The sequence below is a fragment of the Budorcas taxicolor genome, chromosome 11 (assembly GCF_023091745.1).
Source record: "Budorcas taxicolor isolate Tak-1 chromosome 11, Takin1.1, whole genome shotgun sequence".
NCBI classification, from domain to species: domain Eukaryota; kingdom Metazoa; phylum Chordata; class Mammalia; order Artiodactyla; family Bovidae; genus Budorcas; species Budorcas taxicolor.
Genome location: NC_068920.1, coordinates 152408093 through 152433595, shown reverse-complemented (window position 1 = coordinate 152433595; position 25503 = coordinate 152408093). Strand labels below are relative to the sequence as shown.

Genomic DNA, 25503 nt, shown 5'->3' with positions numbered 1-25503 from the left:
ATGTACTGGAAGCATGAGAACGCCGCCCCGGCGCTGCCCGAGGGCTGCCGGTTGCCGGCCGAGGGCGGCCCCGCCGCCGACCAGGTGAGCGAGCGAGCGAGTGGGTGAGCCGCCCGGGCCGGGGTCGGATGGGGCCGGGACCCAGCCGGGCCGGGCCGGGCGACGGGCGGCCGCGGGGAGGAGGGGTGCGGGGGTGCGCCTGGGAGTGTGTGTCTGTGAGTGTGTGAGCGCGCGCGAGCACGAGGAGGGGGGGTCGCGGAAAACGGGAACACATTATGCAAATGTTGGAGGAATTTCTCAAAAAGCGATTTAGCAAAGACACAGGCGAATCAAGAGGAGGCGAGGCGGGTATTGTCCGTCTGAATAGGCGCTGATAGCGCCGATGCGCCTGGGGTTGTGCCGGCGCAACGCTGAGAATCGCGGCGCGGGGCCGGTCCCGGGAGCTCCGAGGGGCTGGAGGGTGCTCTTTCCTCTTCTTGGACGCCTCCCTTTTCTCTTTTGGGCCCCGTTTCGTCCCCGATCTCGCCCCCGTTTTGCTCTGGGTTTCCCTCGGACTGGCCCTCGGAAAGCGCCTGAATCCGCGTCAGCATCGCCGCATCAATTTGGCCGCGCGCGCGGGGCGGACGGGCTGATGCTCCCAGCGCTCAGGGTTTTATTTTCCTCAAGCGCCCCTCCCCAATCTCTTTTTTATTTTCTTTCTTTCTCTCTTTTCTCCTTTTTGCATTTTGCGCCGAGAGGAGGAGAAGGGAGCGAGGACGGGGGGTGGGTGGAGGGAGAAAAAATTCGATTTTTAATTACTACCATTAAAAAATCAAATTTGCAATTCTTTGGGCGGCCTGATGGATCTCACTGATTGACAGTTGGAATTGACACTCTGGCTACCTCTTATCTTGGGCATTCACGACAATTTCTAATTGCAGGTAGTTTGTGTGTGTGCGCGTGTTTTTTTTCCCCCTCAGAGGCTTGGATTGCAAGGGAACTAAGCGATTACTTCAAGAGCCACGGGTTAAGTGCAGGGAGAGGGGGAGAGAGAGGGAAAAAATCCAATCCAAATTCAAATTGCTTCATTAGAGAGACACCGCTTTTGTGGGGAAGGGCTTTAAATGCCCACTACAAAGTTAGGACTCATTGTTCCGCGCCGGTTTATATAACAGGCGCGGGGAGGCGCTGGGCTCAGGCTGCGCGGAGCCAGTGCTGCAGCCGCCGCCGCTTGCGTTCCCTCCCCCTCCCCCAGGTGATGGCCCAGCCAGGGTCCGGCTGCAAAGCGACCACCCGCTGCCTTGAAGGGACCGCGCCACCCGCCATGGTGAGTTCGTTCGGCCCTGCCTTCGGTCCCCGGTGCCCTGGCGGCCGGGCCCTGGGGAGCTGACGCGGCTTTCCGGCCCCGAACAGCTGTCCGGTGCGCTGGGAGACTGCCACAGGGCGCCGTCCCTCTCTGAGCCTCGGTTTTCTGGCCAGGAAGGCGAGCTTTGACCGCTCCTGGCACCTAGGACGCGCGTGCTAAAAGTTGGAGCCGTCCTTTCCTCTCCAGTAGGCCCTTCCATCCTGTCCTGTAGCCCGTGGCTTGTCGTTTTGGGGGGATTTCGTTGTCGGTTGGTTCGCGGAGGCCGGGTCTGTCTCCGAGGCAGCAGCAGCGCTGGGCACCCGACTCGGCCCGCAGCTCAGAGTGCGGCTTCTCCCTCTCCCCCACGGCAGGCTCAGTCGGACTCTGAGGCCCTGGCCGGCGCTCTGGACAAGGACGAGGGCCGGGCCTCTCCCTGTACGCCCAGCACGCCTTCCGTCTGCTCACCTCCCTCTGCCGCCTCCTCCGTGCCGTCCGCCGGCAAGAACATATGCTCCAGCTGTGGCCTGGAGATCCTGGACCGCTATCTGCTCAAGGTGAGACAGGGGCGGGTTGTTGCGTGTGTGTTGGCGGGGTGTGGGTTGTGACCCCGAGGACTGCAGGGGGAGCCACGCCGGCGCCGGGTCCCCTCAATTCGAATCTTTGCTCAGCCTCGGCCGGACTCCGCGGCTTCAGGCAGATCTTTGCGTCTCTCAGCGCCCGCGGGTTCCCGTCTGAAAAATGGGCAGTTGATTTCTACTTCCCTGAGCTTCCATGTTACAGAAGAAAAGTGGGGGAAGTCACATGTTTCTTCAGAGCTCCGTCGCGTGTGTCTGCAAAGGGGGCCGGGGAGGCTGGAGCCGGGCGCGCGCAGAGGTCCGCGCTCAGCCGCCCCCCCTATCTCCGCCCCCTCCCCAGGTCAACAACCTCATCTGGCACGTGCGCTGCCTCGAGTGCTCCGTGTGTCGCACGTCGCTGAGGCAGCAGAACAGCTGCTACATCAAGAACAAGGAAATCTTCTGCAAGATGGACTACTTCAGGTAGGCTGCGGCCGCAGGGCCAGCAGTGTCGCCGGGGGAGCTCAGAGGCCGTTTGTCAGCTCCGCTCGGTCTCTGGCTCCGGAGGCCCCCGCGTCCCTAATGCCCCGGCGCGGCGCAGCGCGAGGGCCCAGCCCACCCGCTCTCAGAGCCAAGCACCAGGAGCTCCAGGCCGCTCGTCTGTGCCGGCAGGGGTTCGGGCCGGTGATCCGCCTCCGGTTGCTGAGGCCCACTCGGCTTTGGTCGCGTCTCTGGCTCCCTCTCGGTTCCTGCCTAAACCTCAGGCTCCCGTTCCGACTCCCAGCTCGTCGGTCGAGCTCCGAGGCCCCCGGCCCTGGGTTGTAACCCTCCTCCCACTCCAGCAAAGCCGGCGTCTCTACCCGGCAGGACCCTGAGCTGGCCTCTAGACTCTTGTCCCGGCTCTGGTCCTGGCTCTTACCTCGGCCGAGTTCGAGGCTGAATTCAGGTCTGGTTCGGCCTGAAGAACTAGCCTCGCATGGGTCTCGGATCCGAACCCATATTCAAGCTCTCGATCTAACCCCCGACCTCGGTCTCCGGCTCCGCCTCAACTAAGACCCCGGCATCGCTCGAGTGTAGGATTTCGTGTCTGGGATCCTGCTTGCGCCCCGGGTGCCGGTTCCAGTCCCAGCTCCGTTGCCGTTTCGTCCCCGGCTTCAGCCTCACCGGGGTCTAGGCTCTGACTTTGGGCTGCCGGGACAGGAAGGGGGAGTGGGGCGCCGCAGCCAGGGCCCCCGAGTAGGATCACCCTGGGTTGCACCCTCCGCCCCACGGTGCAGCGGCAGCTCTCCACAGCAGCCTAGCTGGTCCTCCCGCCGCATCTCCACCGCTTGCGCGCAGCCTGGCTCCTCACCACGCGGCTCGGCCCTGCCCGGGTCATGGGGTCGAGGTCGCGGTGAGGTCAGAAAAGCAGCGAGTGCCTGCCCGATCCCTAGGGGAAGTGTTAAGCAGGCCTGAACTCGGGCCTATGGAGTCCAGAGAGAATGGAGTGGAATTGGTTCCTGGGCAGGACGCCTGTTCCCAAGAGCTTTCTGAGGAAGTGGAGAAAGCTACTCCCCTACAACCAGCAGCCCGCATCCCGCCAGACGCCGACATCCTTCCCATCCCTGCCCCTAGAGAGGTCACCGATGCAGCCTTCCTGGGAATACCCCAGCCCCAGAAAGATCCTCTAAGTCAGGGGATGCTTGTAAGGCAATACTGCTTTCCCTATCCCCTCGCTTTGAGTCTCTGGGAACTTGGAAAGAGAGGACCTTGAATCTAGGGGTAGGCTTGTAGTATTTGGGGCTGGGGTGCTCTAAGGACACCTTAGGAAGCCTGGCTGGAGAAAGAGACTCTTCTCCATCGGTGCATGGGTGTGAGTGGAAGTGCAGCTACGGTGTGCATGGGCAAGGGCGGCTCTACCAGGTGGCCTGGGACTCCAAGTGCGAGGATGCACAAGTGTCTGCCTGTCTGGATCTGTGCTGTGGCCTGGGTGAATGTGTCAACTGAGCAGGGCGAGGGGCGTGTGGATAGCGTGGGTATTCCTTAACAGCAAGCATTTGTCTGTCGGTTCATGTGTGAATGGAGAGTGTGTGTCTCTGTGAATGCTGGGACTGTGTGTGTGTGTGTGTGTGTGTGTGTGTGTGTTGTGCAAGTTGGTCAGGACAAGCTTCCTTCTGGACTGGGGTCTCAAGGTGAGAGACTGAAATCCCATCATTCCCCACCCGCCATACACCCCTCCTCTGAGGGGCATTTCTGCTTATGGCCTTAATCCAGGCACTGAGGGCCCAAGGGTGTGAAGTGACTGTGGATTTGTGGGTATGGGCTGCAGCCTGTGTGTATGTGAGGGCAGGGCTGTCATTGTGTGGTGTGTAACCAGAGTGTGACCTCTCCCCTCCACTGTCCTTACTCTTCACTGGCCAGGGCAGGAAGCAGAGGTTAGGGTCCCTGCTCTAGGCCTGACTCCAGTTGGTAAAGAAACAAGCCAGCTGCCCTTTCAGGGCTCCTTGTGTTCATCAGTGGGCCAGGACAGCCTGGGGAACCCAGCTGGCCTCTTCCCTCAGAGTAAGGCAGGCCTGGCCCCCTCTCCTGGTTCTCCTGGTGGCAGCAGACCCGCCACCCTGTGAGCCACTTGCCCACATGTCTGTGCTGCTTCTCCAGCCCCAGCTCATGCCCAAAGCTGGACCAAGCCTCCTTGGTTGATGCGCTTTCCTAGATCTTCAAGGATTGGTCAAAACTCAGATTCTGACCCTACTGTTCAAAGCCTCCATTGCCTTCCTTTCCACGGCAGTGGGATGAAGAATGAGATATCCAGCTATCATGGACACCAGACTCCATGAGGCCAACCCTGAATCACTGTGTGACCTCGGGCAAATCACTGCATCTCTCTGCCCTTAGTATCCTCCTACCAGGGTATCTCTCTGAGCTGCCAAAAAGGCCAGTGAAGGGAGGAAGGCTCAGGAGAGGCTCGCTAAAGGGTAGGTGCTATGAGTGTCACCATTGGCAGGGTGGCAGGGGCATTCCGCCCTGATGGCATTTCCTCAGACAGCTTGGGGAGCAAGAATGGGGCTGGGCCATTTCTGGGCTGCAGGTTCTGAGCACTAATCCTTTTCTAGTGACAATAGCCCCCAAAGCAAAACTAAAACAGATTTTTGGTTAAAAAAAATAGAGCGAATAAAGGCTCACATTCCCTGGAATGAGAGAATTGTGGCTTTTCTGATCGTTTCTCCCCCAGCCAGGTCTCCCTGCAGGCATAACTCATCCCTGGCAGCCCCACCTGTAACAAAAATAATGAAACCCACAAAAAGGGAGAGAAAAAAGCAGGCGGAGCACCAGGCAGGGACTATTGTCTGCTCTGAGCGGCAGCGGGGGCTCTGGGTGGCTGCTGGAAGTGAGCTCTTCCTGGAGAGAGTATGGTAGCGTGGAAGGCAGAGCTCCCTCTCTAGATTGGGGCTCAGGGAAGGGCCTAGCACTCAGATTCTCTGGCCCTCTGCTTCCTGAAACCCAAGATCAAGGGTCTGATGGGAAATGGGCTGGAGCACTCACCCCAAAGAGAGGCCAAGATTTCTGAACAGGATGCAGGGAGGGAGGAAGTGGCCAAGACCCCACTGGTAGCTTCTGAGGTCCTCTGACCTTATTCCCCAGGGAAGGGCTTCCTCTTGGTTCTATCTGCTATCTTGCCCTTCCCTGACACTGGTCTGTAGACTCCTATCTTCTTTGGCAGAGCTGGTAGCACTGGGGGCTCAGGAAGCTAGATGTTAGGAAAGCACTCCAAGCTCACTGGGGCAGGAGGCAGGTGGCTGTGCCTGGGTGGGGTAGAGTCTGGAGAGCCATTGCTGCTCCTGGCTTTGTTGGAAGGAATTGCCTTTCCACTGGCTGTGTGCCCTCTCTGAGTTCACTGGACCTCTCTGCCTCAGTTTCTCCAACTCACCATCCAAACAGGGACCTCACCACCCCTTGTGGCTTCAATCAGATTCCCACCTCCCCTCACTCCCTGAGTCCTAGCAGAAAAAAAAATTTTTTCCACCAGGGAAATGTGTGATGCTTTTAACTTCTTCACTTTTTGGGTTAAGAGCGTTTTGCTTTCTATTTGCTTCCAAGAAGTGGCGGGGGCGGGGGGGGGGGGGAGTCCTGTGAGGGAGGGTGGGAAGATAGCGTTCCTTTCTGGGGGATTCATTTCTCAACAATCAAAACCCCAGACAGGGGACTTCTCTGGTGGTCCAGAGGCTAAGACTCCGTGCTTCCAATGCAGGGGACCTGGGTTAGATCCCTGGTCAGGGAGCTAGATCCCCCATGCTGCAATTAAGACCCAGTACAGTCAAATAAATAAATATTTTTTTAAAAAATAAACCAACCAGACAGCTTCCTCCCACCCACCGACCTGTGGCTGCTGCCCCCACATGGACTGATCTGCGGTGCCCCTCTGGCCCCTCCCCTCCTAAGTGTCATACCTATTGTAGACTGGGGGAGACAGTGTCCCAAGAGAATGGAGAATGAGTCCCACCAGTGAGAGTGGAAGAGGACAGGACCGAAGATGCTGTCCAGAGACCTTACAAAGCGCTTCTATAAACCGGGAACTGTGTTAACCCTTTATATCTCCTTGCTTTATCTCATTGAATCCTCCCATCCACCCTGTGAGTAGGTAATTGTCATAACCCCTACATTATAGGAGGAGAAGCTGCGGCCCTGAGTGGTGAGGTCACACAGCTAATAAGTGGCAGAACTTGGATAACCCTCACGGCTGTCTGACTTACCATCCTTATGTCTAAATATTTGGCACTCTTCTTCTGTAGCTGAGCTATCTCAGCAACCTGCTGCCTGTGCAAGGTGGGGCACATGGAATGGCAAAGACCACACCCACCCACCGCTGCTGGCCCTAAGACTCCCTACCTGGCTAGCTGGCTTCCCACAGGCAGTACCCTCTGTGCTCTGACTGACTGTCCCTGGGTGGGCCCTGGGAGTACTAGGGCAGGAGTGAACTCAGAGTCCCAGTGACTGGAGGTTCAGGTCACAAGGTCCTTAGCCCTCTTGTCTCCTGACCATGGGCGTGGGGAGTAAAGGGTTAACTACCTCTTCTTGCGTTGTCTGGGGTGGGGTTCAGAGAGTGCCCGGGGCTGGGCCTGGGAAGGAGGGCTGCCCACAATGGTTCCTGTCCCCCACTTGGCCCTAGTGACTTAGGGCAAGCCGGCTGGCTTCTCTTCCTCGTTTCCCCTTGAACCCAAGCTCTGACCACACACTCCAGCGGGGGAATCCCACCCCCTCCCCCGGACCCCGAGAGTCCCCGGGGAGGCTCAGAGCTGGGAAGCGGCCCCCCACCGCGGCTGAGAGCAGCCCAGCGGCCGCCAGCTGTTGGGGGACAGATGTTGGGGGAGCTGAGAGAGGCGTTCGGGGAGGGGCTTGGGCTGGGACCTCCGAGGAGTGGGGCGCTTTAACCTCTTAAATGCTGGGTCTGTTGTTTTCGGCTTCTTTTCCTGTGGGTTTGCAAAGCAGGGAAGAAGCAGAAAGCATAGAGCCACCACCCCCGCCCCCCACCTCCCGCGCAACTTGTTTGCCTCATAGAACCTCTTCTCTAGGGCCCTCAAGTGAGCGTCCCGAACGCAAAACGAGCGAGCACTGGTTTTGAGTGTCAACGCCTTGTCTCACTAGTTTCTTAACATTGGCCCTCCCACTCTGAGCTCCGGTTTCCAGGAAAGGAGTAGCTTAGCAATGAGGACAGGAGTCGTAGTGAAACTCCGATGGGCTCTTTCGTTTAGGCTCATTCACGCCACAAATAACTGCTGGGCTTCTACTCGGTATCCAGGAGAGACAGGCCGAGAGAGCTAGCTTGATTCCCTCCCTGGCGCACAGCTCCCTCCGCACAGCCACGAGTACCCAGATGTCTGCGTTCCCGGCCTCAGCGGAGAGAGGGCTAGGCGGTGCGCGGCGCCCACTCCACTCCTTGCAGCAGCTGCCAGGCTGTGCTTCCTACCTCCGACACCTCTCCATTCCCAAAGCGTCTCTGTGCTTTGCGCCTTTACCCGGTGGCGCGCGCGGGACCCAGGGAGGGGCGCGCACAAGGCAGGGGGGAGGCGGGCAGTGGCCGCGCCCCCTAATCCCTTTGGCGCTCCCTTCGCAGCTCTCGAACACCCCTTTCTTGAAGTTTCGTTGTCTCCGCCGCCGATTTCGCTGCTTCCGGAATTAGGCGGCTCGGGCCTCGCTGCCCGCCTGGGAAAGGAGTCTGTCGGTTTGTCAGAGCCTGGATCCGTAAGCCTCCTGGTGCCCCTTGTTTATGCCACCTTCCCCGAGTGGGGGACACGCTTCAGGAGCCGCCCAAAACGCACCCCAAACTGCAAAATGACCCCCACCCCCATCCGAGGATCTAAACGCGAGGATGGTTTCATTGACTGGGCGGAGACACGACGCGCGCAGGGAGATCCTAGAGCTGGGCACAGCTCCCGGCATTTGGGGTGATACGAGATGGGAAATAAAGTTGCTGAAAGGTCACCTGCGGTTCCCGCCTCAGAACAAGGGGATGGGGCTCTGCGAGCGGCCAATGGAGGCGCAGAACGCGCCCGGCGTCGTGGATTCGTGGAGCGGGAAGATCAGGGATGCGAGAGGAGTCTTGGATGCGTCCTGGCGGAAAACGATGAATCCCGCACAGCCAAGCGCCAGGATCCAGGAATTTAAACTCCGGTTCTGCGCACCGATCCTGGAACACGGAAACCGCTGGCTGGAGACGCAATAGCTCTCGCCTGCATCTCGAGGCCGGGACCTTCCTCTACTGTCTCTTTCAGGCTCTCTCTACCCGAGCCTGCGGAGGCCTCAGGCCCTGCGCGAGGGAGTTTCCTGGACCCAAGGATCGGAGTGGGGATGCGACGCAGTCAAACCAGGCCCCTTTTCTGTTCATACCACCGGGTTTCAACTCTACGTATCTCCAGTCCCGCTGCTTCCGCAGGTTCTAGGGGATTTTTTGCAAAGTCGAAAGGGACCTCAACCCATGTTCCACTGTAAGGCTCGGACACTCCGTGTCGTCTTGGACAAGTCACTTGTCCACCTTGAACGTCCGATCCTACGTGTGCAAATTGGGTGTCAGAGTCCCCACTTCACATGGCTGCAGCGAGGGGGAGGCAAGGAAAAAATTGCGGCCCAGAACCCTGGAGCGCAGCGAGGGTTCTGCACCCGGCTGGCCCTTCCTTCTTCCTTTCAGAGGCCAGGAAATTCTCCCAGTCTGGAGCCGGGCAGCAGAATTTGGAATCGGCCCCTCGACGGGAGCAGACTAAAATGGGCAAAACGATTTCCTCTCTTCTTTACTTAAGGGTTGGAAACGGAGACCGCGGGCTGTGCTGGGGAAGCCGAATTTACGGTGTGGGGAACCACTTCTGTCTGTTTGAGAGACGGTTGACTCGGTCAAGGCGCGCAGAGCGGCCTGAGCGAACCCCGCGGCCGCCGACGGGGTCCCCTAGAGCCCCTTTTCCGAGAGAGCGGCGTGGCACTGGAGGGACGCCTGTAGTCGGTGCTGGCCAAGGCCTCCGCTCCTGTACTCAGTTCAACCCGAGACCGTTTATTCAACCGGCAGTTGTTTGTGTTTGCCAAGGCAGGCGAGGCTGTAACCAGAGCGCATTTGCTAGGCTGGTTCCTGCGCGCTCTCAAGGCGCTTCCAGTGCCCTTTTGGGTGGAAATGTGCCTCTGGGGACACAGGGAAATCTTCTAGATCCTTTCCCAGGAATGCTGGGGTGGAAGGGAGAGCCAAGAAACCCGACTTTTACAAGTCGATGTGTTCAGTGCTGAGAAGGTGGTCCTGGGAGCCGTGGAACTAGGAGTGGGAGGTCCGCGGCGGTGGGAAGAGGAAACAGTTTGTGCGAAAGCCTGGGGAGTGGGGAGTGCTTCAGAGGGGTCATAAGACCTGGGACCAGCTTCCGTCGTGGCTGACTCAGGCTCATGCTTGGGTGTGGGGTGAGGGATCTTGAGGAAGGTTAGGGAGGAGATGAGCCAAGAGAGGATGTGGTCTGTTGAGCTCTGTCAACTACAAGGATCTTGGACCAGATCCTGAGCGTAGAGTGGAGCCACCAGAGGATTTTAAGCTGGGTAGGGGACAGCAAAAAGCATCCATGCTGGAAACTTCCCTGTAGCCACTGTGTGGAGGCTGAGTTGGCCAGGGTGACACTGGAAACAGGCTTAAAGATTGGCAGTGAGGGGTGCATGATGGGAGCAAGGCTTAGGAAAGCAGCAGTGGCAATGGAGAGGAAGAGATGGGTCCCAGAGATACTTTGGAAAGGGAACCTACAGTGCCTGATGAGTTGAGGAGAAGGAGGGGTGGTTGATTTAGGTTTCTAAGCTTGAGGGGCTAGATGAGTGGGGTCATCATTCCCTGAAAAAGAGTGTGTACCAGAGGGTCGGCGCAGGGTCACTGGGTGAGTCATCATCCACTTCAAGAAAAGACTTTCCCTGGTGCTCCCGGGCCAGGCCTTGGGCTGACTTCTGGGACAGGGTAAGCAGACTCTGCTGCTTCCTAGAGGGGCTCCCAGTCCCGTGGTGGTGGAGGCAGCCACACCAGAAAGTGGGAGGGCGAAGGGGAAATGGCAGAATCGGGAAAGCTTGAGAGAGTGAGGCGTTTGATCTGGGCTTTTCTCTCTTGTTCAGACGACACAGGGCTCCGGAGTCTGAGACTAGCTCCTTACTGAATAGACTGCAAAGCACTAAACCAATAGCACTAACCATTGCTGTTGTCACCTAGTTCAGCTCAGGGCACGAAAATGAGAACTCAGAGAAGCTAAACACTGTGTCCAGGGTCACAAAGCCAGTAAGTGCATACCCATCTATGCTTTCAAGAAACTCTCAACTTTCTCTACAGCTGGGTTACAGTTTATTCTTCTCAAGAGGCAGACTGGCTAGGGCTTCTCTCTTTGCAAGCTGTGTGACCTTGTGCCAATTACTCTACCTCTCTGGTCCCCATTTTCCTCATTTGCAAAATGAAGATTAATTGGGACAATCAACAAAAAACACTTAGAATCTTGCTGGGCAAGTGGTAAGTGCTCATAAATTTGCCAAATTATTGCTATTATTATATTTTCCCTGTATTTTATTGAGCAAAGTAATGTTATATACAAATTAAGTGATCATGGTGGAATATTTGAAAAACTCAGGAAAGCACCAAGAAGAAAGTAAGAAACCACCCACCAGCTCACCTTCCAGGTGGGACTTGGCTGCAGGGAATGGTGAATCCAGACGAAGGGAAACGCACGAGTGAAGTCCTTCAGGAACCGGGTGCCGCGGAGACGCTGGGGTTTGGATGGCTGGTCTGAGCCTCACCATCCCTTCCCTCCCCTCCCCCCCATGTCCACAGCCGATTTGGGACCAAGTGCGCTCGGTGCGGCCGACAGATCTACGCCAGCGACTGGGTCCGGCGGGCGCGCGGCAATGCCTACCACCTGGCCTGTTTCGCCTGCTTCTCGTGCAAGCGCCAGCTATCCACAGGCGAGGAGTTTGGCCTGGTCGAGGAGAAGGTGCTCTGCCGTATTCACTACGACACCATGATCGAGAACCTCAAGAGGGCCGCGGAGAACGGTACCCAACCCGCCCCTACCCCTCCCCATCCCCAGCCCTCTCTGACGCCCCACGCCACCTCAGCATCCCAGGGACTGCTCACAATTCTCTAGATCCAGGCGTCCCCCTTATCACCTGGGGGTAGCATGGGGGTGGGGCTGTGCACGGACCTTGCGCTTCTGGCTCCGCCATTTGTTTGCAAGTCTGAAGTAACACTGCTGGTCCTTGCAAATTGTGTTTCCTACTCTGTAGAATGTGGCTAACGATAAGACACCTCAGAGATAGATGAGGCTGATGTTCTGAAAAGCCGAGAGGCACTCAGTGGCCCTAGCCGTGACTCTCATCACCAGCAGCCTACTCCACCTTTGGATAGCTCTGGGTGGCCTGGAGGTTCATCCCCTCTACTTTGCTGGAACCAAGCTTGGGCCAGTCGTCCAGAGATGATGTGACCCTCTCCTTCCAACTCCCACCCCAGCAGCCGCAAGCCAGAGGTTTAGGGGTGGGGTTTTAATTCTGGACTGGAACTTCAGTTTTGCTTCTGGCAGGTTGTGCTGACCTACAAAGTTGCCTTTTATCTCTGGGCCTCTCCCTAGTGGGAAAATGGTTATTAGTGAAAGTGAAAGTCACTCAGTTGTGTCCACCTCTTTGCGACTCCATAGATAGTCCATGGAATTCTCCAGGCCAGAATACTGGAGTGGTTAGCCTTTCCCTTTTCCAGGGGATCTTGGACTAGGAAGACCCCTAAATCTCTTCTGACTTTGATACTGAGATTTCTGAAGACACTTAGATTCAGGGACAGGACCCAGGTCTTCCCGGGTTTGTAGGGGCTAAGTCATATAGTGTCTGCCCCATCCCCAGTGCCTCTCAGGAAGTGTGGACCACACTACCTCAGTCTCTAGTCAGAGGACTAGTCAGGAATCCCCAGAGCACTGGCCACAGCACCAGTCAGTCACTCAGTCATGTCTGACTCTGAGACTACATGGACTATAGCCCACCAAGATTGGTTATCCAAGGAATTTTCCAGGCAAGAATACTGGAGTAGATTGCCATTTCCTACTCTAGGGGATCTTCCTGACCCAGGAGTCGAACCCACATCTCCTGCTTTGGCAGGTGTATTCCTTACCATTGTGCCACCTGGGAAGCCTTGGCCATAGCAGGGCCGTCACTTTCTCCTGCCAGGATCAGGGCTGAGTGGGTCTGAGTGGGGAACAAGTGAAGCTGGGGTGCTCTGAATTTACCTGCAAGGAAACTGGGCAGGTCAGTTGTGGAGCTGGGATGGAAGTCCAGGAGTCAGCGTTTCCCCCACACCATGAGCCGTCAGTCACTCCAGGTTCCTTCCATATCTGAACCAAACAGGACTCTATAGCCACAGCCTTGCCAGTTACACTCCAGCTCTCATAGCCAGGCCTGACTCCAGAGTCCTACCATGCAGGGAACCTGAAGGCTTATGACCTCAGATCTCCTTTACTGACCAGCCCTCAGTTTTGGCTACTGCTTTACTTGTAAAACTTAAACACACACATGTCCATTATAGAAAATTTAGAAAGGATGGCTAAGCAAAAAGGAGAAAATAAAGACAACTCCAAATGCCACCACCCCTCACATCTTAGTGTATGTCTTCCCAGATTTTGTTCTATGTCTGTATGTTGGAGTGTTTGTTTTGTTCTTTCTTTCTTTCAGCACACTTTTTCCTAATTAAAAAATTATGAATAGTGGTGGAGTTTCTGGAGATTTTAATTTTCTTCTTTGTGCTTATCTGAATTTGCTGAGCTATTGATAAGGAGCATGTATTACCTTTGCATTCAGAAAAATGAGATATTAAAAGAAAGGAATATATTTAGTGTGATTAAAAAAGTAATGTTAAGTGGAAAGAGAATAACACATACTCCAGTTAACAAAATTAAACCTTAGAGAAGGTGATGACATGTGATTGTTGGAAAAACTTCAGAAGCTGCAGTAATTGCACTCCCTCTTCCTAAGCCTTTGGTGTATATCCTTCCAACCCTTTTGCTTCCATCCTTTTTTTTTTTTTTTTTTTCACAAAATTAGGATCACAGTTCTATAACCTGCCTGCTTCCCATCTCCATCAGTCTTTGGTTTCCCCAGTATGTCAAGGAGGGAGCCCAAACTGGGATGCTAGAGTCAGCCAGCTTTCAGAATACTAATTGAAAGGTCCAGAGCTGGGAATTTCTTCTCTCTGAACCTCAGTATCCTCCGCTGTAACACGAAGATGTCACCAATCCTCAGGGTTGTGAGAAGTTCAGGGCACCCCCAAAGAGAAGCGTCTGGTACTGAGCAGATGCTCAGAAGGAGAAGCCTCTTCCCCCAAAACTGAGTTCAGGGGCTTAGGACCCTGGAATTCCCGCTCCCAGCCAACTCCGCTCCTGACACTTCCAGGGACCAGCTCCCCCCACCCCCGTCCTTTCCAGGCTGCCACTAGAAGAGATGGGGACGCGTGGTCAGCCACTTCTGTCGCCCCCAGGGAACGGCCTCACGCTGGAGGGGGCAGTGCCCTCCGAACAGGACAGTCAGCCCAAGCCAGCTAAGCGCGCCCGGACGTCGTTCACCGCCGAGCAGTTGCAGGTACCCCGGCTGGCCGCGCGTGGCCGGGTGTGGGCGGTGCCTCGGAGTGGGCGGGGCTGATAGGGTCTCTTAACTCCTCCCCTCTGCCCGACCCGCGGGTGGCGGGGAGGGGCTGTAGCTGCCTGGGGGCGTGGCCTCCGGGCCGGAGCCTCTGATTGGGCCGGGGCCTTGGCGACCTCGGCGGTCTCGTGCCTCACCGCCCCGCGGCGCCTGGCAGGTTATGCAGGCGCAGTTCGCGCAGGACAACAACCCCGACGCGCAGACGCTGCAGAAGCTTGCGGACATGACGGGCCTCAGCCGAAGGGTCATCCAGGTGGGGCCGGGTGGGCGGGGCCTTCGGGTCTGGGGCGGGGCCTGGGGGCGGGCCCTCGAGCGCGTAGCAGGGCTGCGGGTCCGGGGGGGGGGCACACGTGGCCGCCCTTCCTCAGGTGGCTACGAGGCAGTCCCGCCTGGGGTCCCGGAGCGGCGCGTCCAGCCCTTTTCCGCGAGGCTGAGGCTGCTGAGGCTGTCGTTCCAGGTGTGGTTTCAAAACTGCCGAGCGCGTCATAAAAAGCATACACCGCAGCATCCCGTGCCGCCCTCCGGGGCGCCGCCGTCCCGCCTCCCCTCCGCCCTGTCCGACGACATCCACTACTCCCCGTTCAGCAGCCCCGAGCGGGCCCGCATGGTCACCCTGCACGGCTACATCGAGAGTAAGTGACCGCGACACTCCGGTCGCCCGGCCTATGGGAGAGCGGGTATAGACGAGCGCTCGTGGGTGGCGGAGGCGTGGGAAGTCCTTGCTGCGCCTCGTGAGCGCAGCTGAGGGTTCCTCAGTCCCTCGGACCTAGAGGTGGGGGAGAGGAGTTAAGTTCCCCAGCTCTGCGCAGTGGAGCTGGACTCTTGGGTAGAGGCAAGCCATTCAAAACGTACTCTCTCAACACCCACTGTGCCAGAGCCAAAGGACTAGGAAAAGAACAAGATGGGTAAAGTCCCTTCCCTGGGGAACCTGCGTTCTGGTGGGAGAGACAGGAAACAATACCAGATAGATGAGCCGTTTGGTTTTCATCCTGGTGATTCCTGTAGTCAGGATTCTGGATGGGAGTGTGTGGAGATGTCGCTTCTCCTCCGGCTGAGACCAGAAGGATGGTAGGAATGAGTGAGACACAAGGAGAGGGGAAATAGGAGTGCAGGCAGCAGAGGAACCAAGCATAGGCAGAAAGCGCCCTGGCATGAGTGCATATGGGTCACAAAAGAGAGCCAGGGTGACAGGAGTACCCACAGCTGAGGCCGAGGGCAGATCACCTGACTTCCTTGAACCTGTTTCCTCATCTGTACACTGGGACACTAATGATGCTACCTCACAGGGTGGTGAGCCACTGTGTTCAGTGAGTATTTTTTGAGTGCTTTCTGTGCCCTAAGCACTGGGAAGCCTGTGTGCTAAATCTCGTCAGTTGTGTCCAACTCTTTGCAACCCCATGGACTGTATTCTGCCAGGCTCCTCTATCCACGGGATTCTCCAGGCAAGAATACTGGAGTGGGTTGCTATTTCCTTTTCCAGGGGATCTTCCTAACCCAGGGATCGAACCCACATGTCTTGTGTCTCCTGCATTGGCAGCCGGGTTCTCTATTCCTAGCTCCACCTGGGAAACCCCAAGCACTGGGATACAACAGACCAAAGCCTGTGCGCTCCTGAGGCTCAGGTGGCAGGATGGGGAGGAGGGGAGACAATAAACAAATAAAGGAGGAGGGGTGTGTGTCAGTGGGGACTGAGCACTGTGGACGAGGGGTGGCAGGTCGTGGCGGAGTGATCGAAGAGTGGAAATCTGGGGGAGAGACAGAGAGAGTAGCCTTGTGCGTGTCTGGAGGATGGGCATTTAGTGAGTTTGCTATTGAATGGGTGCTTATCACAGATTTTCTTTTCCTTTGAGGTTGTCTCTATTGATTGTTTCCTCAAAGCTGGGCATGACCAGAAAAATAGGTGGCGACAACATACCCACAAGCTCAAACCCTCTCTTCTCTGGGTTCAAGTAAAAGAGAAAGAGGAGGGAGGTCAGAGAGAGCACAGCTGTGTCCCGAGTCCCTGCCATGTGCCAGGCACTATCTCGACAGATGTTTCTAAGCATCACTGTTCTACTGCACAGATGAGGAAACCAATGGTCCACAGTAAGTTAGTGGGAGCCAGGATTCTTTAATGATGAAATGTGGGCTTTAGTGTCATACTGTGGGGCTTCAGAGCCCATCTCTGTCACTTACAAGCTGTGAGACATTGGGCAAATGTCTTATTATCCTAGAATACCAGTTTTCTCATCTGTAAAAATGAAGACAATAAGAATTGAATCTCTTTTTTAAAAAGGAGAACACCTATCTCAAAGCAGTATTGTGAGCATCAGATGAGATCATTGACTTAATGTTTTCAGTATTTAGTAAGTCTGGAAAAGTATTAGCTGCTCTTGTGATGGTAGTGGTGGCTCTGGTTTGCAGAGCTGCGAATGCAGAATCCTGCCTACTGCACCAGGCTGACAGTTGGAAGTGGCAGTGTCTGCCAGTGTCTCTTTGTTCTGTTCCATTTCTGAACCATCTGCTCAGTAGGAGGGACTCTTTTCCTCCTTTCTTTTCTAAACAATGATGTATCAAGCTGCAGAGAGCTCATTGACTCTCTAGTTCATCTGTTAAAGGTGCCAAGCACCAGGGGCTCTCTAGGTACCAGGAGTCTGGGCCACCAGCCAACGTTTGCTGTGAAGTTGGTAATGGATCTAGGTGACCCCACGGAGAGTGGGGCCATGGTCTCCAGAGCTATGTCAGGATTCTGTCCACATAGATTGTTGTCCAAGCCTAGGGACACCTAGAGAAAGGACTGAAATGCCCTTTCCTTTTCCCCTCAAGGTGAACCCAGCTTGGGGCAGGAGGCATCAAGGGTGTTTGAAGAACGTGCTGCCTCCTGTTGCATGACTGAAGGTCCCCTTAGAAATTTTCTTTGCCATTCACTGAATTCACAGGTTCCTGAGTTTCCCAGAGCCTTCAAGCTTGGGCTTCCCTTGTAGCTCAGTTGGTAAAGAATCTGCCTGCAGTGCAGGAGACCTGGGTTCGATCCCTGGTTTGGGAAGATCCCCTGGAGAAGGAAATGGCAACCCACTCCAGTATCCTTGCTTGGAAAATCTCATGGACAGAGGAGCCTGGTGGGCTGCAGTCCATAGGGTCACAAAGATTCAGGCACGACTGAGCGACTAACACTTACTTCAAGCTTGGAATCTCATAAAAAAGCTTTGGAACTAGACTCCAGAAATGCATACATATGCACATAGTTCTCCACATAATCTCAGGCTGTTCATGGGCCCTTAGAACACCCCATATTAAGAATTCCTCCATCTTCCCCAGATGAGGGAACTGTAGCTCAAAAAGGCACAGTGACTTGCCCTGTTACGTATTAATTGCAGGTCTCTGTACAGGGCTCCTTCCCCTGCAACCAAAGAGGATGAAGTTCAGAGAAGAGTGAGGCCATAGGCTTCACTGTAGTGGCAAAGAGCTGGAAGCATGAGACATTTGGGTCAGACCAGGGATGGCCTTACCCCTCACTGTTTTAAAATTGGAATAGTGTAGAGATTCATCCAGCAAAATCTTAAAGAGTACCTACTAGATGCATGTCTTATTCTAGGCCCTGGAAACCCACAAAGATCTAGAATCTAGAGACAATAAAAATTCCTGCCCTCATTAGAGGTTGCAGTCTAGCTGGCAAAGACAGATAATGTCAAATAAACAATAAAAATATACAGTAAGGAAGATGATGGTAAGTGCTAGGAGAACAAATAAAGCTGAGAAGACAGGCAGGGAGGGTAGGGGGTAGGTATAGGTATTGGTGTTGGGTGGCAGTTTTGAATAGGGTGGTCAGGGAGAGCATCCTAGAGAAGGTGATATATGAGTACAGAGTCCTCTAGGGGATGGGGGTAAAACCCTGGTGATACCTGGGAGATAAGATACAAGGCACCAAGGAAAGACTCGAATGGATGGGGTACAGCCTTGAATGTAGGAATGTACAGCCTTGGATGTATATATTCATTTCTTTTTCTCTCTTTTTAAAACTTTTAAACTGTAATATAGTTGATTTACAATGTGTTAATTTCTGCTGTACAGCAAAATGATTCTATTATGCATATATATACATATATATATACACACATTATTTTTAAATATTCTTTCCCATTATGGTTTGTCAGAGAATGTTGAATATAGTTCCCTGCGCTATACAGTAGGCCCTTGTTTATCCATTCTGTATGTAATAGTTCGCATCTGCTAACCCCAAATTCCCACTCCATTCCTCTCCTACGTCCCTGCTTGGCAACCACAAATCTCTTCTCTATATCTGTGAGTCTGTTTCTGTTTCATAAAAGTTCATTTGTGTCGTATTTTAGATTCCACACATAAGTGGTATCATATGGTGTTTGTCTTTCTCTTTCTGACTGGACTTATTATAAGGATCTCTAGGTCTGTTCATGTTGCTGCAAATGGCATTATTTCCTTCCTTTTTATGGCTGAGTAGTATTCATCATATATAGGTACCACATTTTCTTTATCCATTCATCTGTCGATGGGCATTTAGGTTGTTGACTTGGCTATTGTGAACATAGGGGATGTACATATTCATTTATGAGTGTTTATCAGTGAGTTAGATAGTTATTATCAACTACACTTCCCAGGTGGCACAGTTGGTAAAGAATCTATCTGCTAATGCAGGAGACACAAGAGAGGCAGGTTTGATCCCTGGGTCAGGAAGATTCCCCCAGAGAAGGAAATGGCAACTCCAGGATTCTTGCCTGGAAAATTCCATGGAGAGAGAAGCCTCGTGAGCTATAGTCCGTGGGGTCGCAAAGAGTGGGACACAGCTGAGCACACACACAACAGTTACCACACATAGCTTCATTGCTCATAAAGACTTTCAGGGACTTCCCTGGCGGTCCAGTGGCTAGGACCCTGCGCTTCCATTGCAGAGGGCACAGGTTTGATCCCTGGTCAGGGAACTAAGATCCCAGAAGTCAAAAGACTTTCACATAGGGTATTGCAACCAACCCTACTGAAATTTTGCCCAGGGCCACCCCACTGGTAAGTGGCAGAGGTGAAAATGGCCCCAGGGCTCCAGCCAACCGAGCCCGGGGCTGGTGGGATGCTGCATGGAGACTGGGGGATGGGCTCCAAGGCATCCTCTCGTCCACAGGTCAGGTACAGTGTGGGCAGGTGCACTGCCGGCTGCCTTACACCGCGCCCCCAGTCCACCTCAAAGCCGATATGGATGGACCACTCTCCAACCGGGGGGAGAAGGTAAATGGAGCCCGGTTGGGTGGGGTGGGTCAGAACCCCCCCTCTCCCTGCTGGGATCGGGTTTCTGGCAGGATTCTCGTCGCTGAGCAGGCACCCTCTGCCCGGCACACTCAGGCCCCCCTGAGCCCCACCACAAAGTCCTTTGATCTGGTGCCAGTGTGTTCGGTGTGTACGGCCAGCCCCCTGGTGGCTCTCCACCACGGCTGGCCTTCTCTTTTTCATATTTACGGATTTAGTTATTTCACTCAAACGTTGCGGCTCTGAGAAGGGCTTATATCACACACCACCCTGCCTCCCACCACAGGTTCCTCCTCCTGCTTCCTCCTTTGTGTTCCTATCTGTTGCGAGTGAATATCCTGAGCTGGTGGGGCCCAGGGACAGCAGGCCAGCCAGTGGCCCTTGGTCAACTGGTAAGGCCTCCTTTGTGGAACCCCATCTCTGGTTGTCTCAAGCAGTAGGACTGGACACCCAGAAGGGTGCTTGGACATCACTCAGTCCAGTGGCTTGAAAGCTCTGTTCTTAAGCCCGGGAACCCACTTGTTTGTTCTTTCTCGTAATGAAGAATGGAGATGAAACGAGGTCGGTGGGAAGCCACTCTGGATGAAACTGGAGAGGAAGTAGAGCCCCCACCTCCCACTCAGCTCCAGGACAGCTCGAAGTGAGCCTTGAAAGCCACTGCTCTCAGACAACCCCTTCTTTTAGAAAATGAGGCCCAGGTAGCTCAAGGTCACAGGGCCGGAATGAGAACTTGTGCCGTTATTCGTTCACAAAATCAGTTCTTCAACCGTCATTTGCTATGTACAGGTTGTTCCCAGGAGCCCCGAGTCAGGTGCCAGGAGCACAGAGATGAAGGAAATGTAGATCCTGCCCTCGAGGAGGCCAACAGTTAGGACACAAGTGTGATTCAGCCGTGATGCTGGGGCCAGGGGAGCTGGGGGTGGGGGCCCAGCTCAGGAGAGACACACGAAGGCTTCCTGGAGGAAGGCACGCCTGAGCCTCAGGGTTTGGCAGGGAAGGCATGAGCTGCCACGGCTCTCAGGGAACCCAGAGTGATTCAGAGCTGCTGGCACACGAGCCTGGGAGGAATAAGAGTGAGGGGTAGAGCCCTCAGGTTGCCAGGTGGAGGCGCGTGGACTGTGGGGGGTCCTGGAGGTCTCTTTTAGAAGCATCATTGTAGTGGTCCTCGGAGAGGCAGGGAGCCCTGGGAGTCAGAGGATGTGCTGGGTTTGGGGAGAAACAGGGCCAGGCCTGAACGCAGTCTTCTATGCCTCAGCATCATTTGGGCAGCTCCTAGGGAGGCAGATTTCTCAGCCTCACCTCTGGGGAGCTGAGGTGGGCCCCAGGGACATGCGGGTGTCATACCCAGCCCCAGTGATTCTGGCAGGCAGCCAGGAGTGGGACCGCCTTTCCAGGACAGCCCCTCTTACTCCATCTCCTGATTAAGCACCTACCTATGGGGCTGGGCTGAGGGCTGGGCACCGTGGGGAAAGTAGATGATGTGGAGGTACAGCCAGCCAGGAGGACCAGTAGGATTATAAGTAAATGGTAGTACGTATGCAGTCCCAAATTCTGGAGACCCCAGTGGTGGGTGACCCCACCCCAGGAACATCCCCTTTGGGACTGTCATACTCACAGGAAGGGCTGCCTTGGGTAAACAGCTTCTTTGTTCATGGCAGGCACTTTACATATGTTGTCTGATGCCCCCGATCACCCTGTGGATATGAGGATGGCGTCCTCATGGTAAATATAAGGCAACAGCGGCTCAGAGAGGTGACCCAACTTGTCCAGGGATGCAGCTAGCCCCTCAGATCTGAAGTCTGCCTGGTTCAGTAACCGTGTGCTTCTGAGCCGCCTTCACAGTCTGCACGGTGCTCTCTTTGACCTCACCCTTCACAGCCTCCCTGGGATGATGACTGTGGTTGACTCCATCTCATCCCTGCAGACATGGGCTCTGCCAGAGCAGCAGCTCACCCAGAGACATACAGCAAGGGTGGGTACAGCTGGCCTTGATCCTAGGGCTAGCTGCCCCCGGGCCTGCAGGAGAGTATTCATCTTGTCCCACCCTGCATCGGGACTCAGAGGCGAGCTGGCATGGTCCCTGTCCTCAGGGTGGCTTAGAGCAGGAGGTGGGCAGCTACACCCCAGGGCAGTTGAGGATAAGGGATGAACGTGAATCTTCGAGGACCCAGAAGACAGAATGGCCAGCTCTAGGGGAGAGGCAGGGGATGTGAGGAATCCCTGCCAAGGCACAGAGGTTTGGAAGAACCTGGAAGGACAGCAGGGGGCTTAGTGTGGCTGGGCCCCAGGGAAGTGGAGGGGGAGCCACGAGGGGGTAACATAATGAGGGTCCTATACCTTCAAGCAAAGGGCCTGGGCATTATCTGGGGTCAGAGGGGATCTTTGGAAGGAATTAACTCTGGGCTCAGCACTTGGAGATGAGCCTTTGTCTCCTGGTTTCTCAGCTAAGCTTGTGGTTATGTCTGGTTCAGCCTGAAGGATGAGCCAGTCTAGGGGTCTGGCAGCTTTTGGCTGGGGAAGGTTTCTGGCCCCTGGGATTGGCTGCCGAGCCAGAGTTCTCTCTTGCTGGCCCAGAGCCCCAGCTTCACATCCAGCAATTCTACAGAAAAACATTTCCCCCTCCTCATGACCTTCCACCCTCTCACTGTCAGACCTTCCTGCCAGCTCCCAGGAACCTTCTCTGTCCACATTTTGCCAAACCCCTGGGGCCTGGCAGACTGTGTGTGTCCAGGCAGTGCAGAACCCTGTGGGCTTTCTTCCAAATCCCTCCGGGCCTGATCCAACCCAGCAAGGAGGAGATTCAGGGCCCCCTGGGGCAGCCCCCCCAAACCCACTCATCAAGACCAGCACTGGCCTGGCCCAGAGAACAGTGCTCTGAGCACTGGGGTAGGTAGCATCCTGTGCCTCTGCCGTGTTGTCATTGGACTGCTTATCCCTGTGAGTTTCCAGAACCAACATTTCTTCCCGGTCACAGCCCCTGATCCCACAGTTCAGAGCTTGGAAAGTTCTTAAAAATCAGAGGCTGGCCGTCATTGCTCAGATGGAGAGACAGAAGCTCATGGACAGGCAGGGTCATCCCTCTGGAGAGAGCTTCTATTAGGAAGAGCCCAAAGCCAGGTAGGCAACCCAGAGACTAGAGGAGAGCACAGTCTAAGGTGGGGGTGAGCTCCAGAGTCAGGCAGACCAAACCCCAGCTCAGCTACCTTCTCACTCTGGGACTTGGGAACACGGTTTCTCTGAGCCTCAGTTCCTTCATCCACACAATGAGGATAATAGTTCCTACCATGCAAGGTTGTTGCTGAAAGCAAATGCGATTATATATGTACGGGGCCTAGCACGATGCCCGGTACGCAGGAAGTGCTCCATGTGTGTTGGTTATTATCACCATGGCTTTCTTCCATCTCTTCCTCATGGAAACCGACCTGGGCCATTAACATTCTTGATCGAAAAATGGAACAGCCGTATGGCCATGCCCACTGGATGTCCCTGGCCAACTTGAAATCTCCTCCTGGCACTGGACTGTCAAAAGGCACATCCTATTGGCCAGACAGCCAATAATCCTTGACCTGAACTGTCAAGGGCTGTGGGGCTGTGTTGGCGCCACTGTGAGGTCAGCCAGGCATCTTAGGTGGGAGACGGGGAGAGGAAGCAGTTGGTCCCTGACCACCCTCTGTATGTCAGGTACCTGGCGTGTCTCAGCCACCTGCCTCTCCAAGTGCTTGGATGCATGAAGGGCTTGGCCCATTGCCTGGTACTTGGTAAGTGGCATTGGTAACTTTCAAGGTGGCCTGGAGAGGAAGAGGCAGTGAGTCTAATGAGCAGAGCTTATTCTAGAGCCAGGCTGGGGTTGCCATGCTGGGTCCACCTCTTCTGGGCCGGGCGACCCCAGGCTCTTTGATTTTCACCTCTCAAAAAGGAGATGGTATCAGGGCACCCTGGTGGGGTTAAGGCCAGGCTCTGTGAAATCATGCCCGTGTGTACTATACCCAGTGCCAGGGAGTGTGCCCAGGAGGTGCTAGCTGCTGCTCTTGAATCTTCCTGATTCCTCTCCATTCTGAGAGAGAGAGGGAGAGAGGTGTGCTCATCCCTGTTTGACAGATGAGGGAACAGGTTCAGAGAGGTGAAGTGAGTTGCCCAAGGTTGCACAGCAAGCAAGTGATTGAGCCAGGATTTGAACTCAGATGTGGGCCCTGGGTGCCCCTCCTTCTCCAGGCCTTTGAGGACTTCTGGGGGGCTGCCAGGCGGTGCTGACCCTGGCTCAGCCCCCTCCCATACCCTCCTGTTGCAGGTCATCCTTTTTCAGTACTGACACTGCCGGCACTTCCGCATCTGTCCATGGGCGACCTGCAGCTGTCCCTTAGCCGCTGAAACTTGGAGTCTGAGCCGCTGCCAGGGATCACCCGCTCCGCATCCACCCCTCATCTGCCATCCTGCCCGCCGCCAGCTGGGCCCCTGGGCCTGGCCTCCCTGTCTCCTGCTGAGAACCAGAACCCACCAGGAGCACTGCGGAGCCCTCCTCCAGGAAAGCAGAGCTCCCTGATACTTGGAGCCAGGGTGAAAACAGCCTGTGTTTCCCATTTAGACAGGAGTCGTCCTCTTCAACTTAAGCTGATCACAATAGCAAAAGGCCGAATTGAATTGCGTGACGCCAACAGCCTTCCAATTTACAGGTTTTCTTTCCTCCCGTGTTGGCCTTTGCTACTTCCTTGGAACCATCTCCAAATTCTGAATAGTCAACAACCCCCAGTGTTATCCGCTCTTGCTTTTGTCTGGAAGATTCTACAGTGTTTGTGGGATGTCCCCAAAGGAAAGCTATGTTCTAATTTTATCATTTCCATCTGTCTGGTTATGTCAAGTTAATTCAGAGAGAGAAGAGACACTGACCAACCCTGAGAGGCCCAACAGGGCAAAGATGGAGGCCTGCCCAGACCAAGAGGCAGTGGGATAGGCAGGGGCTGGGGTGGGGGTGGACAAAGACCTCCATTAGTTTGGAGGCCCAGGAGAAGGAGTCGGCATGTTGGGCTGGGAGGGGCATGAGCCATTTTAAGGAGAGGAAAGAGGAAGCTCGGGGTGTGTGTGCTGGGGGCCCCACTTTCCCCCAGTTATCCAGCATATGTGCGGAGGCATGGCAGAGGTGGGTTTTGATCTGTGCGGTGACATTTCTGAATGTCTGGACAGGTTACACTTGGGGATGCTTCTTGGCTACTTGTTGACTCCTGATGGGTGGGGCTGCTTGGGCCACATCTTTTTTTTGGCGGGGGGCAGGGGGGTATCTCCTGAAGGGACTGGGGAATGGAGCCCAGGGAAAGGGCAGTCAGAGCATTCATTCTGGACCCATCTCTGCATAGAAAGAGGGTCCTGATGCTGAGTGAGTGTGCCAAGCCCAGGGTTCTAGCTGGCACTTCTGGGCTTCTCCAACAACCCTGCCCAGAGCCAGCCCCACCTACTCCTGAGAATGCGGGCCAGACAGCTGTGCTCACACCCTCCCTGTCCTGCTGCTCTCCCCCCACCCCCACAAAACAAAAGGGCTCGTGCTGCACAAGACCATGATTTATGTTTTCAGGGGACGCCCGTTTGTCCCAAGGTTATCCTGTAATTTTAGAATTACTTTGTGTCCTGATGCATTTCCCACTAGAGGCTGCTAGTAAGCATGTTTCAGCCCAAGTCATCCTTCCTGCTTTGGTTCATCTGGTATGTTGCTTTGGGAAGGAGACTCTAGGACAGAGAAAGCAAGTTCATGGTACACAGGTATCTGCTGTCCCTGGTTTCACCTGTGGCAGACATCGATAATCGATTGCAGCACTATCTCGCTGAGTCTGGATAAGGGTTCAGAATCCAAATGCTTGAAGTTGGCGCTTAAGATGAAAACTTATATGCCATTCTCACTCTGGGATCTGGAGGAGGGCTGGGCCCGGTGCAGCTCCGGAAGGGAACCTGCTCTTTTTGCTTTCAAAGACAGTTCCAGCTGACTCAGGGCAAAGAGAAGGCACCCCTCCGAATGCAGTTGGTGCAGCTTAGTTCAGAACTCACCTAGTGAATAATGTGTGCCTAGCCCTGTGCTCGGAGCTGACCTTAACAGGAGCAGCTGGGCCCGATCCCTGGTGATTGGGGAGCTCTAACTTTTCCTTTGATTTCTGCTCCCAGTGATCACAGTCCCAAGCAGCATCATGTGGTGAGTGGCCGGCCGAGTCCTGCCCGGGGTCACCGAGTACCACTCTGCCTTGAGCCTCCCCA

At 55.1% G+C, this 25503-nt stretch overlaps 1 protein-coding gene across 1 annotated transcript; it reads left to right on the top strand.

Moving 5' to 3' along the window:
- Positions 1–24259, top strand: LHX6 (LIM homeobox 6). The gene is made up of 10 exons (XM_052648973.1): positions 1–84; positions 1235–1306; positions 1696–1878; positions 2240–2361; positions 11177–11397; positions 13859–13959; positions 14177–14272; positions 14477–14651; positions 19148–19251; positions 23558–24259. The coding sequence occupies exons 1-10, from the start codon at positions 1–3 to the stop codon at positions 23576–23578; spliced, it is 1179 nt and encodes a 392-aa protein (XP_052504933.1). The 3' UTR covers positions 23579–24259.
- Positions 24260–25503: the final 1244 nt, after the last annotated feature.

Excerpts from the sequence above, each read along its gene's own strand:
- LHX6 (XM_052648973.1), top strand. The coding sequence starts at position 1 with ATGTACTGGAAGCATGAGAACGCCGCCCCGGCGCTGCCCGAGGGCTGC. Across the intron at positions 85-1,234 it reads GCGGCCCCGCCGCCGACCAG|GTGATGGCCCAGCCAGGGTC; the intron begins GTGAGCGAGCGA and ends CCCCTCCCCCAG. Across the intron at positions 14,273-14,476 it reads TCAGCCGAAGGGTCATCCAG|GTGTGGTTTCAAAACTGCCG; the intron begins GTGGGGCCGGGT and ends CTGTCGTTCCAG.